Genomic DNA, 16,842 nt, shown 5'->3' with positions numbered 1-16,842 from the left:
TGATCTCTCCTCCCTCTCTACACTCCAATACAGTACAGTCTGTGTGATCTCTCCTCCCTCTCTACACTCTGATACAGTACAGTCTGTGTGATCTCTCCTCCCTCTCTACACTCTTATACAGTAGATCCTGTGTGATCTCTCCTCCCTCTCTACACTCTGATACAGTACATCCTATGTGATCTCTCCTCCCTCTCTACACTCTGATACAGTACAGTCTGTGTGATCTCTCCTCCCTCTCTACACTCTTATACAGTAGATCCTGTGTGATCTCTCCTCCCTCTCTACACTGTGATACAGTACAGTCTGTGTGATCTCTCCTCCCTCTCTACACTGTGATACAGTACAGTCTTCGTGATCTCTCCTCCCTCTCTACACTCTTATACAGTACAGTCTGTGTGATCTCTCCTCCCTCTCTACACTCTGATACAGTACAGTCTGTGTGATCTCTCCTCCCTCTCTACACTCTGATACAGTACATCCTGTGTGATCTCTCCTCCCTCTCTACACTCTTATACAGTAGATCCTGTGTGATCTCTCCTCCCTCTCTACACTCTGGTACAGCACAGTCTTTGTGATCATCATTTTTACAGGTTTACAGTCTTACTTTTCTTACAGGTCTTTGTGAAGAGAAGACAGAGGACACCTGTGTGGTCAGAGGAGATCAGGTGACCTGGCTGCAGAGATTAAACCCAGGTGGGGTCCTGACTCTGTGAACAGAGATAATGTCTTCTCTGCTGATGACCGGGAAGAGACAGTTGTTAGTCGTGTGTAGAACATGGGTCCCTAATTGATGTAGGACAATGAGTATACGGGCACATTCTGCACAGGAGGGCACATTCTGCACAGGAGGGCACTGCACAGGAGGGCGCATTCTGCACAGGAGGGCGCATTCTGCACAGGACGGCACATTCTGCACAGGAGGGCACTGCACAGGAGGGCGCATTCTGCACAGGAGGGCACTGCACAGGAGGGCACATTCTGCACAGGAGGGTGCATTCTGCACAGGATGGCACATTCTGCACAGGAGGGCACTGCACAGGAGGGCACATTCTGCACAGGAGGGCACATTCTGCACAGGAGGGCACTGCACAGGAGGGCACATTCTGCACAGGAGGGCACATTCTGCACAGGAGGGCACTGCACAGGAGGGCACATTCTGCACAGGAGGGCACTGCACAGGAGGGCACATTCTGCACAGGAGGGCACTGCACAAGAGGGCACATTCTGCACAGGAGGGCACATTCTGCACAGGAGGGCTCTGCACAGGAGGGCACATTCTGCACAGGAGGGAACTGCACAGGAGGGCACATTCTGCACAGGTGGGCACATTCTGCACAGGAGGGCACATTCTGCACAGGAGGGCACTGCACAGGAGGGCACATTCTGCACAGGAGGGCACATTCTGCACAGGAGGGCACATTCTGCACAGGAGGGCACATTCTGCACAGGAGGGCACATTCTGCACAGGAGGGCATTGCACAGGAGGGCACATTCTGCACAGGAGGGCATTGCACAGGAGGGTACATTCTGCATAGGAGGGTACATTCTGCACAGGAGGGCATTGCACAGGAGGGCACATTCTGCACAGGAGGGCACATTCTGCACAGGAGGGCATTGCACAGGAGGGCACATTCTGCACAGGAGGGCACTGCACAGGAGGGCACATTCTGCACAGGAGGGCATTGCACAGGAGGGCATTGCACAGGAGGGCACTGCACAGGAGGGCACATTCTGCACAGGAGGGCACTGCACAGGAGGGCACATTCTGCACAGGACGGCACAGTCTGCACAGGAGGGCACATTCTGCACAGGAGAGCACATTCTGCACAGGACGGCACATTCTGCACAGGAGGGCACATTCTGCACAGGACGGCACATTCTGCACAGGAGGGCACATTCTGCACAGGAGGGCATTGCACAGGAGGGCACATTCTGCACAGGAGGGCATTGCACAGGAGGGTACATTCTGCATAGGAGGGTACATTCTGCACAGGAGGGCATTGCACAGGAGGGCACATTCTGCACAGGAGGGCACATTCTGCACAGGAGGGCATTGCACAGGAGGGCACATTCTGCACAGGAGGGCACATTCTGCACAGGAGGGCACTGCACAGGAGGGCACATTCTGCACAGGAGGGCATTGCACAGGAGGGCATTGCACAGGAGGGCACTGCACAGGAGGGCACATTCTGCACAGGAGGGCACTGCACAGGAGGGCACATTCTGCACAGGAGGGCACATTCTGCACAGGAGGGCACTGCACAGGAGGGCACATTCTGCACAGGAGGGCACTGCACAGAAGGGCACATTCTGCAAAGGAGGGCACATTCTGCACAGGAGGGCACTGCACAGGAGGGCACATTCTCCACAGGAGGGCACATTCTGCACAGGAGGGCACATTCTGCACAGGAGGGAACTGCACAGGAGGGCACATTCTGCACAGGAGGGCACATTCTGCACAGGAGGGCACATTCTGCACAGGAGGGCACTGCACAGGAGGGCACATTCTGCACAGGATGGCACTGCACAGGAGGACACATTCTGCACAGGAGGGCACATTCTGTACAGGAGGGCACATTCTGCACATGAGGGCACATTCTGCACAGGAGGGCACATTCTGCACAGGAGGGCACATTCTGTACAGGAGAGCACAAAACAGGAGGGCACTGCACAGGAGGGCACATTCTGTACAGGAGAGCACATTCTGCATAGGAGGGCACATTCTGCACAGGAGGGCACATTCTGCACAGAAGGGCACATTCTGCACAGGAGGGCACATTCTGCACAGGAGGGCATTGCACAGGAGGGCACATTCTGCACAGGAGGGCACTGCACAGGAGGGCACATTCTCCACAGGAGGGTGCATTCTGCACAGGAGGGCACATTCTGCACAGGAGGGCACATTCTGCAAAGGAGGGCACTGCAAAGGACGGCACATTCTGCACAGGAGGGCACTGCACAGGACGGCACATTCTGCACAGGAGGGCACTGCACAGGAGGGCACATTCTGCACAGGAGGGCACATTCTGCAAAGGAGGGCACTGCACAGGACGGCACATTCTGCACAGGAGGGCACTGCACAGGAGGGCACATTCTGCACAGGAGGGCACATTCTGCACAGGAGGGCACATTCTGCAAAGGAGGGCACTGCACAGGACAGCACATTCTGCACAGGAGGGCACATTCTGCACAGGAGGGCACATTCTGCACAGGAGGGCACATTCTGCACAGGACGGCACATTCTGCACAGGACGGCACAGTCTGCACAGGAGGGCACATTCTGCACAGGACGGCACAGTCTGCACAGGAGGGCACATTCTGCACAGGAGAGCACATTCTGCACAGGACGGCACATTCTGCACAGGAGGGCACATTCTGCACAGGACGGCACATTCTGCACAGGACGGCACATTCTGCACAGGAGGGCACATTCTGCACAGGAGGGCATTGCACAGGAGGGCACATTCTGCACAGGAGGGCATTGCACAGGAGGGCACATTCTGCATAGGAGGGTACATTCTGCACAGGAGGGCATTGCACAGGAGGGCACATTCTGCACAGGAGGGCACATTCTGCACAGGAGGGCATTGCACAGGAGGGCACATTCTGCACAGGAGGGCACATTCTGCACAGGAGGGCACTGCACAGGAGGGCACATTCTGCACAGGAGGGCATTGCACAGGAGGGCACTGCACAGGAGGGCACATTCTGCACAGGAGGGCACTGCACAGGAGGGCACATTCTGCACAGGAGGGCACATTCTGCACAGGAGGGCACTGCACAGGAGGGCACATTCTGCACAGGAGGGCACTGCACAGAAGGGCACATTCTGCAAAGGAGGGCACATTCTGCACAGGAGGGCACTGCACAGGAGGGCACATTCTCCACAGGAGGGCACATTCTGCACAGGAGGGAACTGCACAGGAGGGCACATTCTGCACAGGAGGGCACATTCTGCACAGGAGGGCACATTCTGCACAGGAGGGCACTGCACAGGAGGGCACATTCTGCACAGGAGGGCACTGCACAGGAGGACACATTCTGCACAGGAGGGCACATTCTGTACAGGAGGGCACATTCTGCACATGAGGGCACATTCTGCACAGGAGGGCACATTCTGCACAGGAGGGCACATTCTGTACAGGAGAGCACAAAACAGGAGGGCACTGCACAGGAGGGCACATTCTGTACAGGAGAGCACATTCTGCATAGGAGGGCACATTCTGCACAGGAGGGCACATTCTGCACAGAAGGGCACATTCTGCACAGGAGGGCACATTCTGCACAGGAGGGCATTGCACAGGAGGGCACATTCTGCACAGGAGGGCACTGCACAGGAGGGCACATTCTCCACAGGAGGGTGCATTCTGCACAGGAGGGCACATTCTGCAAAGGAGGGCACTGCAAAGGACGGCACATTCTGCACAGGAGGGCACTGCACAGGACGGCACATTCTGCACAGGAGGGCACTGCACAGGAGGGCACATTCTGCACAGGAGGGCACATTCTGCAAAGGAGGGCACTGCACAGGACGGCACATTCTGCACAGGAGGGCACTGCACAGGAGGGCACATTCTGCACAGGAGGGCACATTCTGCACAGGAGGGCACATTCTGCACAGGACGGCACATTCTGCACAGGACGGCACATTCTGCACAGGACGGCACAGTCTGCACAGGAGGGCACTGCACAGGAGAAGCCCGCAGACTGGGGGTATGGAGGTAATGTTGGAGGGTGATAAGGGCAGAACATGGGTGAATAGGTTGGTGGATGTCGGTAAGAGGTGACCCATGTGATGCCCGTGTCTCATTATGCCTCTCTGTCCCAGTGTTCTTCTGGTGCCATCCTGTTCCTGCACCGCATCACTATGGATCATGTGGGTCATGCAGGTTTTCCGGACCCTGGCATGTGAAAGGGTCAGTGCCCTCTAGTCTGACTCCAGCCAATGCCATAATACCCCCGACCCTTCACCATCATTCTGTGCCTGAGCAATAAGGTTCTGATTCCTGACACTTCATAGGTCCAGCTGCATCATATTGACCCTGTCCACTGCCTGTGCCTGCCGTGACCCTGACCACTGACCATCCACTACCTGTGCCTGCCGTGACCCTAACCACTGCCCATCCACTGCCTGTGCCTGCCGTGACCCTGACCACTGCCCATCCACTACCTGTGCCTGCCGTGACCCTGACCACTGCCCATCCACTACCTGTGCCTGCCGTGACCCTGACCACTGCCCATCCACTACCTGTGCCTGCCGTGACCCTGACCACTGCCCATCCACTACCTGTGCCTGCCGTGACCCTGACCACTTCCCATCCACTACCTGTGACTTCCGTGACCCTGACCACTGCCCATCCACTACCTGTGCCTGCCGTGACCCTGACCACTGCCCATCCACTACCTGTGCCTGCCATGACCCTGACCACTGCCCATCCACTACTTGTGCCTGCCGTGACCCTGACCACTGCCCATCCACTACCTGTGCCTGCCATGACCCTGTCCACTGCCCATCCACTACATGTGCCTGCTGTGACCCTGTCCGTTACCCATCCACTACCTGTGCCTGCCGTGACCCTGACCACTGCCCATCCACTACCTGTGCCTGCCGTGACCCTGACCACTGCCCATCCACTACCTGTGCCTGCTGTGACCGTCTGCTGCCACCCTGTCTGCTGCCCATCCACTACACTACCTGTGCCTGCCGTGACCCTGACCACTGACCATCCACTACCTGTGCCTGCCGTGACCCTAACCACTGCCCATCCACTGCCTGTGCCTGCCGTGACCCTGACCACTGCCCATCCACTACCTGTGCCTGCCGTGACCCTGACCACTGCCCATCCACTACCTGTGCCTGCCGTGACCCTGACCACTGCCCATCCACTACCTGTGCCTGCCGTGACCCTGACCACTGCCCATCCACTACCTGTGCCTGCCGTGACCCTGACCACTTCCCATCCACTACCTGTGACTTCCGTGACCCTGACCACTGCCCATCCACTACCTGTGCCTGCCGTGACCCTGTCCGCTGCCCACCCCCTACCTGTGCCTGCCATGACCCTGACCACTGCCCATCCACTACCTGTGCCTGCCGTGACCCTGACCACTGCCCATCCACTACCTGTGCCTGCCATGACCCTGACCACTGCCCATCCACTACCTGTGCCTGCCGTGACCCTGACCACTGCCCATCCACTACCTGTGCCTGCCATGACCCTGTCCACTGCCCATCCACTACATGTGCCTGCTGTGACCCTGTCCGTTACCCATCCACTACCTGTGCCTGCCGTGACCCTGACCACTGCCCATCCACTACCTGTGCCTGCCGTGACCCTGACCACTGCCCATCCACTACCTGTGCCTGCTGTGACCGTCTGCTGCCACCCTGTCTGCTGCCCATCCACTACACTACCTGTGCCTGCCGTGACCCTGACCACTGCCCATCCACTACCTGTGACGGCCGTGACCCTGTCCGCTGCCCATCCACTACCTGTGCCTGCCGTGACCCTGTCTGCTGCCACCCTGTCTGCTGCCCATCCACTACACTACCTGTGCCTGCCGTGACCCTGTCCGCTGCCCACCCACTACCTGTGTCTGCCCTGACCCTGACCACTGCCCATCCACTACCTGTGCCTGCCGTGACCCTAACCACTGCCCATCTACTACCTGTGCCTGCAGTGACCCTGACCACTGCCCATCCACTACCTGTGCCTGCCGTGACCCTGACCACTGCCCATCCACTATCTGTGCCTGCCGTGACCCTGTCTGCTGCCACCCTGTCTGCTGCCGATCCACTACACTACCTGTGCCTGCAGTGACCCTGTCCGCTGCCCACCCACTACCTGTGCCTGCCGTAACCCTGACCACTGCCCATCCACTACCTGTGCCTGCAGTGACCCTGCCCATCCACTACCTGTGCCTGCCGTGACCCTGACCACTGCCCATCCACTACCTGTGCCTGCCGTGACCCTAACCACTGCCCATCCACTACCTGTGCCTGCCGTGACCCTGACCACTGCCCATCCACTACCTGTGCCTGCCATGACCCTGTCCACTGCCCATCCACTACATGTGCCTGCTGTGACCCTGTCCGTTACCCATCCACTACCTGTGCCTGCCGTGACCCTGACCACTGCCCATCCACTACCTGTGCCTGCAGTGACCCTGACCACTGCCCATCCACTACCTGTGCCTGCCGTGACCCTGTCCGCTGCCCACCCACTACCTGTGCCTGCCGTAACCCTGACCACTGCCCATCCACTACCTGTGCCTGCAGTGACCCTGCCCATCCACTACCTGTGCCTGCCGTGACCCTGACCACTGCCCATCCACTACCTGTGCCTGCCGTGACCCTAACCACTGCCCATCCACTACCTGTGCCTGCCGTGACCCTGTCTGCTGCCCATCCACTACCTGTGCCTGACGTGACCCTGACCACTGCCCATCCACTACCTGTGCCTGCAGTGACCCTGACCACTGCCCATCCACTACCTGTGCCTGCCGTGACCCTGTCCGCTGCCCATCCACTACCTGTGCCTGCCGTGACCCTGACCGCTGCCCATCCACTACCTGTGCTTGCCGTGACCCTGTCCGCTGCCCATCTACTACCTGTGCCTGCCGTGACCCTGACCACTGCCTATCCACTACCTGTGCCTGCCATGACCCTGTCCGCTGCCCATCCACTACCTGTGCCTGCCATGACCCTGACCACTGCCCATCCACTACCTGTGCCTGCCGTGACCCTGTCCGCTGCCCATCCACTACACTACCTGTGCCTGCCGTGACCCTGTGCACTGCCCATCCACTACCTGTGCCTGCTGTGACCCTGTCCGTTACCCATCCACTACCTGTGCCTGCCGTGACCCTGTCCCCTGCCCCCCCCCCCCCAATGCTGAATCCCCAGCATCGTCACAACAGAGGGGATCAGAGAATTCCGCACCAATGTGATCAGAGGATTCTGCACCAATGTGATCAGAAGATTCCTCACCATTGTCATCAGAGGATCCCTTGTCAATGTGATCAGAGGATTCCTCCCCATTGTGATCAGAGGATCCCTCACCAATGTGATCAGAGGATCCCTCACCATCGTGATCAGAGGATCCCTCACCATTGTGATCAGAGGATTCCTCACCAATGTGATCAGAGGATCCTTCACCATTGTGATCAGAGGATTCCTCACCATTGTGATCAGAGGATTCCTAACCATTGTGATCAGAGGATCCCTCCCCAATGTGATCAGAGGATCCCTCACCATTGTGATCAGAGGATCCCTCACCATTGTGATCAGAGGATCCATCACCATTGTGATCAGAGGATTCCTCACCATTGTGATCAGAGGATTCCTAACCATTGTGATCAGAGGATCCCTCCCCAATGTGATCAGAGGATCCCTCACCATTGTGATCAGAGGATCCCTCACCATTGTGATCAGAGGATCCCTCACCAATGTGATCAGAGGATTCCTCACCAATGTGATCAGAGGATCCCTCACCATTGTGATCAGAGGATCCCTCACCATTGTGATCAGAGGATCCCTCACCATTGTGATCAGAGGATACCTCACCAATATGATCAGAGGATCCCTCACCATTGTGATCAGAGGATTCCTCACCATTGTGATCAGAGGATCCCTCACCATTGTGATCAGATGATCCCTCACCATTGTGATCAGAGGATTCCTCACCATTGTGATCAGAGGATCCCTCACCATTGTGATCAGATGATCCCTCACCAATGATCAGTATGACTGTGTATATGTTGTTGCCCCCTGCAGGTAGGCGCTGGGCTGTGCGCTTGGTCCCCATCCTGGTCATCCTGTGTGTGACTCTTCTCATCACCACCATCAATGGCAGAGTCTCCTGTAAGTTGCAGCATTTAGTCATGTGACACCTAATGTGCTTCATGTCTGTCCCCTCCCTTCCCCCTCATACTGGACCATAGAGAAGACTCTAACTGTCTTATATATTATGAGCTCAGGCCATTGTATACACCTCTCTTCTCTCCATTGTCCTCTCTTCTCTCCATTGTCCTCTCTTCTCTCCATTGTCCTCTCTTCTCTCCACTGTCCTCTCTTCTCTCCACTGTCCTCTCTTCTCTCCATTGTCCTCTCTTCTCTCCACTGTCCTCTCTTCTCTCCATTGTCCTCTCTTCTCTCCATTGTCCTCTCTTCTCTCCACTGTCCTCTCTTCTCTCCACTGTCCTCTCTTCTCTCCACTGTCCTCTCTTCTCTCCACTGTCCTCTCTTCTCTCCATTGTCCTCTCTTCTCTCTACTGTCCTCTCTTCTCTCCACTGTCCTCTCTTCTCTCCATTGTCCTCTCTTCTCTCCACTGTCCTCTCTTCTCTCCATTGTCCTCTCTTCTCTCTACTGTCCTCTCTTCTCTGGTGTCCTCTCTTCTCTCCATTGTCCTCTCTTCTCTCCATTGTCCTCTCTTCTCTCCACTGTCCTCTCTTCTCTCCACTGTCCTCTCTTCTCTCCACTGTCCTCTCTTCTCTCCACTGTCCTCTCTTCTCTCCACTGTCCTCTCTTCTCTCCACTGTCCTCTCTTCTCTCCACTGTCCTCTCTTCTCTCTACTGTCCTCTCTTCTCTGGTGTCCTCTCTTCTCTCCATTGTCCTCTCTTCTCTCCATTGTCCTCTCTTCTCTGGTGTCCTCTCTTCTCTCCATTGTCCTCTCTTCTCTCCACTGTCCTCTCTTCTCTCCACTGTCCTCTCTTCTCTCCACTGTCCTCTCTTCTCTCCACTGTCCTCTCTTCTCTCCACTGTCCTCTCTCCTCTCCACTGTCCTCTCTCCTCTCCACTGTCCTCTCTTCTCTCCACTGTCCTCTCTTCTCTCCACTGTCCTCTCTTCTCTCTACTGTCCTCTCTTCTCTGGTGTCCTCTCTTCTCTCCATTGTCCTCTCTTCTCTCCATTGTCCTCTCTTCTCTGGTGTCCTCTCTTCTCTCCATTGTCCTCTCTTCTCTCCACTGTCCTCTCTTCTCTCCACTGTCCTCTCTTCTCTCCACTGTCCTCTCTTCTCTCCACTGTCCTCTCTCCTCTCCACTGTCCTCTCTTCTCTCCACTGTCCTCTCTCCTCTCCACTGTCCTCTCTCCTCTCCACTGTCCTCTCTCCTCTCCACTGTCCTCTCTCCTCTCCACTGTCCTCTCTCCTCTCCACTGTCCTCTCTCCTCTCCACTGTCCTCTCTTCTCTCCACTGTCCTCTCTTCTCTCCACTGTCCTCTCTTCTCTCCACTGTCCTCTCCTCTCTCCATTGTCCTCTCTTCTCTGGTGTCCTCTCTTCTCTCCATTGTCCTCTCTTCTCTCCATTGTCCTCTCTTCTCTCCACTGTCCTCTCTTCTCTCCACTGTCCTCTCTTCTCTCCACTGTCCTCTCTTCTCTCCACTGTCCTCTCTTCTCTCCACTGTCCTCTCTTCTCTCCACTGTCCTCTCTTCTCTCCACTGTCCTCTCTTCTCTCCACTGTCCTCTCTTCTCTCCACTGTCCTCTCTTCTCTCCACTGTCCTCTCTCCTCTCCACTGTCCTCTCTCCTCTCCACTGTCCTCTCTCCTCTCCATTGTCCTCTCTCCTCTCACTGTCCTCTCTTCTCTCCGCTGTCCTCTCTTCTCTCCGCTGTCCTCTCTGCTCTATTGTTCTTCTGGGTGTCACATGTTCTAGTGTTTGTGTACTGAGGGTTGTGGTTGTTGCTGGGATTTGTGGTGTTTGATGTATTTGATGGTGATCTTCTCTCTCAGGTATAAGCCCCGGGGCCGTGAAGGGATCAGGATCAGCAATATCATCCCCAGCAGGTACAATCCTCACCTCACACATGATAACCGGATGGATTCTGTGTACAGGAGAGTTATGGCCACTATCATGCTGTCACGTGGTGATAATAATAATGATATGGGAGTTGTGGTAAATATGGGAATTAGAAAAGTATTCAACCCCTTTGAAATGTAGTCACTACAAGGAATCTTCACCTCACTGTGATAAACCAAGAGAAGGAGGATTAGGAAATACAAGTATCCAGAAGAAACTAGAGAAGAAGTCATCATCTCTCGGTCTGAAGAGTCACATGACATCCGAAATTTATACGAGGAGATTAGAACACGTCCTAAGGGTCGAAAAGAAGCCGAAGTACCTCATAGTAGAAGTCAATGTCCTCATAGAACCTCCAGAGACCAGCAGCCTCTCCAGCTGAAGAACCAACAATAATGGCCAGAAGGGGGCGCTACAACCCAAGAGGAACATCACCGCCGCCGCACACCAGATAACTGGGAGGATCCAATATACACCAGTAATATCATCATACATGGAGGAGATCTATGGACAGGACCAGTATACACCAGTAATATCATCATAAATGGAGGAGATCTATGGACAGGACCAGTATACACCAGTAATATCATCATACATGGAGGAGATCTATGGACAGGACCAGTATACACCAGTAATATCATCATACATGGAGGAGGAGATCTATGGACAGGACCAGTATACACCAGTAATATCATCATACATGGAGGAGGAGATCTATGGACAGGACCAGTATACACCAGTAATATCATCATACATGGAGGAGGAGATCTATGGACAGGACCAGTATACACCAGTAATATCATCATACATGGAGGAGATCTATGGACAGGACCAGTATACACCAGTAATATCATCATACATGGAGGAGATCTATGGACAGGACCAGTATACACCAGTAATATCATCATACATGGAGGAGGAGATCTATGGACAGGACCAGTATACACCAGTAATATCATCATACATGGAGGAGGAGATCTATGAACAGGACCAGTATACACAAGTAATATCATCATACATGGAGGAGGAGATCTATGGACAGGACCTGTATACACAAGTAATATCATCATACATGGAGGAGATCTATGGACAGGACCAGTATACACCAGTAATATCATCATACATGGAGGAGGAGATCTATGGACAGGACCAGTATACACCAGTAATATCATCATACATGGAGGAGATCTATGGACAGGACCAGTATACACAAGTAATATCATCATACATGGAGGAGGAGATCTATGGACAGAACCTGTATACACCAGTAATATCATCATACATGGAGGAGATCTATGGACAGGACCTGTATACACCAGTAATATCATCATACATGGAGGAGGAGATCTATGGACAGGACCAGTATACACCAGTAATATCATCATACATGGAGGAGATCTATGGACAGGACCAGTATACACCAGTAATATCATCATACATGGAGGAGATCTATGGACAGGACCTGTATACACCAGTAATATCATCATACATGGAGGAGGAGATCTATGGACAGGACCAGTATACACCAGTAATATCATACATGGAGGAGATCTATGGACAGGACCTGTATACACCAGTAATATCATCATACATGGAGGAGGAGATCTATGAACAGGACCAGTATACACAAGTAATATCATCATACATGGAGGAGGAGATCTATGGACAGGACCTGTATACACCAGTAATATCATCATACATGGAGGAGATCTATGGACAGGACCTGTATACACCAGTAATATCATCATACATGGAGGAGATCTATGGACAGGACCAGTATACACCAGTAATATCATCATACATGGAGGAGATCTATGGACAGGACCAGTATACACCAGTAATATCATCATACATGGAGGAGATCTATGGACAGAACCAGTATACACCAGTAATATCATCATACATGAGGAGGAGATCTATGGACAGGACCAGTATACACCAGTAATATCGTCATACATGGAGGAGGAGATCTATGGACAGGACCTGTATACACCAGAAATATCATCATACATGGAGGAGATCTATGGACAGGACCTGTATACACCAGTAATATCATCATACATGGAGGAGGAGATCTATGGACAGGACCAGTATACACCAGTAATATCATCATACATGGAGGAGATCTATGGACAGGACCTGTATACACCAGTAATATCATACATGGAGGAGGAGATCTATGGACAGGACCAGTATACACCAGTAATATCATCATACATGGAGGAGGAGATCTATGGACAGGACCAGTATACACCAGTAATATCATCATAGATGGAGGAGATCTATGGACAGGACCAGTATACACCAGTAATATCATCATACATGGAGGAGATCTATGGACAGGACCTGTATACACCAGTAATATCATCATACATGGAGGAGATCTATGGACAGGACCAGTATACACAAGTAATATCATCATACATGGAGGAGGAGATCTATGGACAGGACCTGTATACACCAGTAATATCATCATACATGAAGGAGATCTATGGACAGGACCTGTATACACCAGTAATATCATCATACATGGAGGAGATCTATGGACAGGACCTGTATACACCAGTAATATCATCATACATGGAGGAGATCTATGGACAGGACCAGTATACACCAGTAATATCATCATACATGGAGGAGATCTATGGACAGGACCAGTATACACCAGTAATATCATCATACATGGAGGAGATCTATGGACAGGACCTGTATACACCAGTAATATCATCATACATGGAGGAGATCTATGGACAGGACCAGTATACACCAGTAATATCATCATACATGGAGGAGATCTATGGACAGGACCAGTATACACCAGTAATATCATCATACATGGAGGAGATCTATGGACAGAACCAGTATACACCAGTAATATCATCATACATGGAGGAGGAGATCTATGGACAGGACTAGAATACACCAGTAATATCATCATACATGGAGGAGGAGATCTATGGACAGGACCAGTATACACCAGTAATATCATCATACATGGAGGAGGAGATCTATGGACAGGACCAGTATACACCAATAATATCATCATACATGGAGGAGATCTATGGACAGGACCAGTATACACCAGTAATATCATCATACATGGAGGAGATCTATGGACAGGACCTGTATACACCAGTAATATCATCATACATGGAGGAGATCTATGGACAGGACCAGTATACACAAGTAATATCATCATACATGGAGGAGGAGATCTATGGACAGGACCTGTATACACCAGTAATATCATCATACATGAAGGAGATCTATGGACAGGACCTGTATACACCAGTAATATCATCATACATGGAGGAGATCTATGGACAGGACCTGTATACACCAGTAATATCATCATACATGGAGGAGATCTATGGACAGGACCAGTATACACCAGTAATATCATCATACATGGAGGAGATCTATGGACAGGACCAGTATACACCAGTAATATCATCATACATGGAGGAGATCTATGGACAGGACCAGTATACACCAGTAATATCATCATACATGGAGGAGATCTATGGACAGGACCAGTATACACCAGTAATATCATCATACATGGAGGAGATCTATGGACAGAACCAGTATACACCAGTAATATCATCATACATGGAGGAGGAGATCTATGGACAGGACTAGAATACACCAGTAATATCATCATACATGGAGGAGGAGATCTATGGACAGGACCAGTATACACCAGTAATATCATCATACATGGAGGAGGAGATCTATGGACAGGACCTGTATACACCAGTAATATCATCATACATGGAGGAGGAGATCTATGGACAGGACCAGTATACACCAGTAATATCATACATGGAGGAGGAGATCTATGGACAGGACCAGTATACACCAGTAATATCATCATACATGGAGGAGGAGATCTATGGACAGGACCAGTATACACCAGTAATATCATCATACATGGAGGAGATCTATGGACAGGACCAGTATACACCAGTAATATCATCATACATGGAGGAGGAGATCTATGGACAGGACCAGTATACACCAGTAATATCATCATACATGGAGGAGATCTATGGACAGGACCTGTATACACCAGTAATATCATCATACATGGAGGAGGAGATCTATGGACAGAACCAGTATACACCAGTAATATCATACATGGAGGAGGAGATCTATGGACAGGACCAGTATACACCAGTAATATCATCATACATGGAGGAGGAGATCTATGGACAGGACCAGTATACACCAGTAATATCGTCATACATGGAGGAGATCTATGGACAGGACCAGTATACACCAGTAATATCATCATACATGGAGGAGATCTGTTACGCCGAGCGCTCCGGGTCCCCGTTCCTCCCCGGAGCGCTCGCCTCATCTTCGTTGTTGCAGCGCCCCGGTCGGATCCACTGACCGGGTGCGCTGCGGTCCCGCCTTCAGCCGGGATGCGATTCGCGATGCGGATAGCGCCCGCTCGCGATGCGCACCCCGGCCCCCGTACCTGACTCGCTCTCCCTCGGTCCTGTCCGGGCGCGCGCGCGCCGGGTCTCTGCGATTTAAAGGGCCAGTGCACCAATGATGGTGCCTGGCCCAATCTTCCCAATTAGCTTAATTGGCTCCCACCTGTGCACTTCCCTATATCACCTCACTTCCCCTGCACTCCCTCGCCGGATCTTGTTGCACTTGTGCCTAGTGAAAGCGTTCCCTTGTCTGTTCCTAGTCCGTGTTCCTGACCTCCTGCCGTTGCCCCTGACTACGATCCTTGCCGCCTGCCCCCGACCTTCTGCTACGTCCGACCTTGCTTCTGCCTACTCCCTTGTACCGCGCCTATCTTCAGCATCTTCAGCAGCCAGAGAGGTGAGCCGTTGCTAGTGGATACGACCTGGTCACTACCGCCGCAGCAAGACCATCCCGCTTTGCGGCGGGCTCTGGTGAAAACCTGTAGTGGCTTAGAACCGGTCCACTAGCGCGGTCCTCGCCATCCCTCTCTGGCACAGAGGATCCACTACCTGCCAGCCGGCATCGTGACAGTAGATCCGGCCATGGATCCCGCTGAAGTTCCTCTGCCAGTTGTCGCTGACCTCACCACGGTGGCCGCCCAGCAAGCCCGACAGATCGCCCTTCTAACCCGTCAGCTGTCGGAAATGTCCACCATTTCGCACCAACTTCAGTCGCAACTTCTCCAGCAATCTTCTCCTCCGCCAGCTCCTGCACCTCCTCCGCAGCGAGTGGCCACTCCTAGCCTCCGCCTGTCCTTGCCGGACAAATTTAATGGGGACTCTAAGTATTGCCGTGGCTTTCTTTCGCAATGTTCCCAGCACTTGGAGATGATGTCGGACCAGTTTCCTACTGAAAGGTCTAAGGTGGCTTTCGTGTTCTGCCTTCTGTCTGGAAAAGCCCTGTCATGGGCCGCACCGCTCTGGGACCGCAATGACCCCGTCACTGCCTCTGTACACTCCTTCTTCTCGGAAATTCGAAGTGTCTTTGAGGAACCTGCCCGAGCTTCTTCAGCCGAGATTGCCCTGCTGAACCTGGCCCAGGGTGTTTCTTCCGTTGGCGAGTACGCCATTCAGTTCCGTGCTCTTGCTTACGAGTTGTCCTGGAATAGTGAGATTCTCTGCGCGACCTTTAAAAAAGGCCTATCCAGCAACATTAAAGATGTTCTGGCCGCACGAGAGACTCCTGCTAACCTGCATGAACTCATTCATCTAGCCACTCGCATTGACATGCGTTCTTCCGGATGGCGTCTGGAGCTCCGCCTGGATATGGACTTTGTTCGCACGAAGCGTTTTCTCTCCCCGGCTCCTCTCTCCTCTGGTCCTCTGCAATCTGTTCCTGTGCTTCCCGCCGCGGAGGCTATGCAAGTTGACCGGTCTTGCTTGACACCTCAAGAGAGGACACGACGCCGCATGGAGAATCTTTGCCTGTACTATGCCGGTACCGAACACTTCCTGAAGGATTGTCCTATCCGTCCTCCCCGCCTGGAAAGACGTACGCTGACTCCGCACAAAGGTGACACAGTTCTTGATGTCAACTCTGCTTCTCCACGCCTTACTGTG

General features: G+C 52.8%; 1 protein-coding gene across 1 annotated transcript in view; it reads left to right on the top strand.

Annotated features, from left to right (window-relative positions):
- Positions 1-615: 615 nt before the first annotated feature.
- LOC130301112 (early activation antigen CD69-like) overlaps positions 616-16,842 on the top strand; it is a gene marked incomplete at its 5' end in the record, with an annotated part of 35,426 nt that continues 19,199 nt past the window's right edge. Inside the window, 3 exons of the mRNA XM_056551603.1 lie at positions 616-693; positions 8,777-8,863; positions 10,732-10,785. Of these exons, the coding sequence (XP_056407578.1) occupies positions 616-693; positions 8,777-8,863; positions 10,732-10,785 (219 nt within the window). The remainder of the gene's footprint in view (positions 694-8,776; positions 8,864-10,731; positions 10,786-16,842) is intronic.

The sequence above is a fragment of the Hyla sarda genome, unplaced genomic scaffold (assembly GCF_029499605.1).
Source record: "Hyla sarda isolate aHylSar1 unplaced genomic scaffold, aHylSar1.hap1 scaffold_1110, whole genome shotgun sequence".
Taxonomy (NCBI): Eukaryota; Metazoa; Chordata; class Amphibia; order Anura; family Hylidae; genus Hyla; species Hyla sarda.
This window is presented reverse-complemented; position numbering and strand designations above follow the sequence as displayed.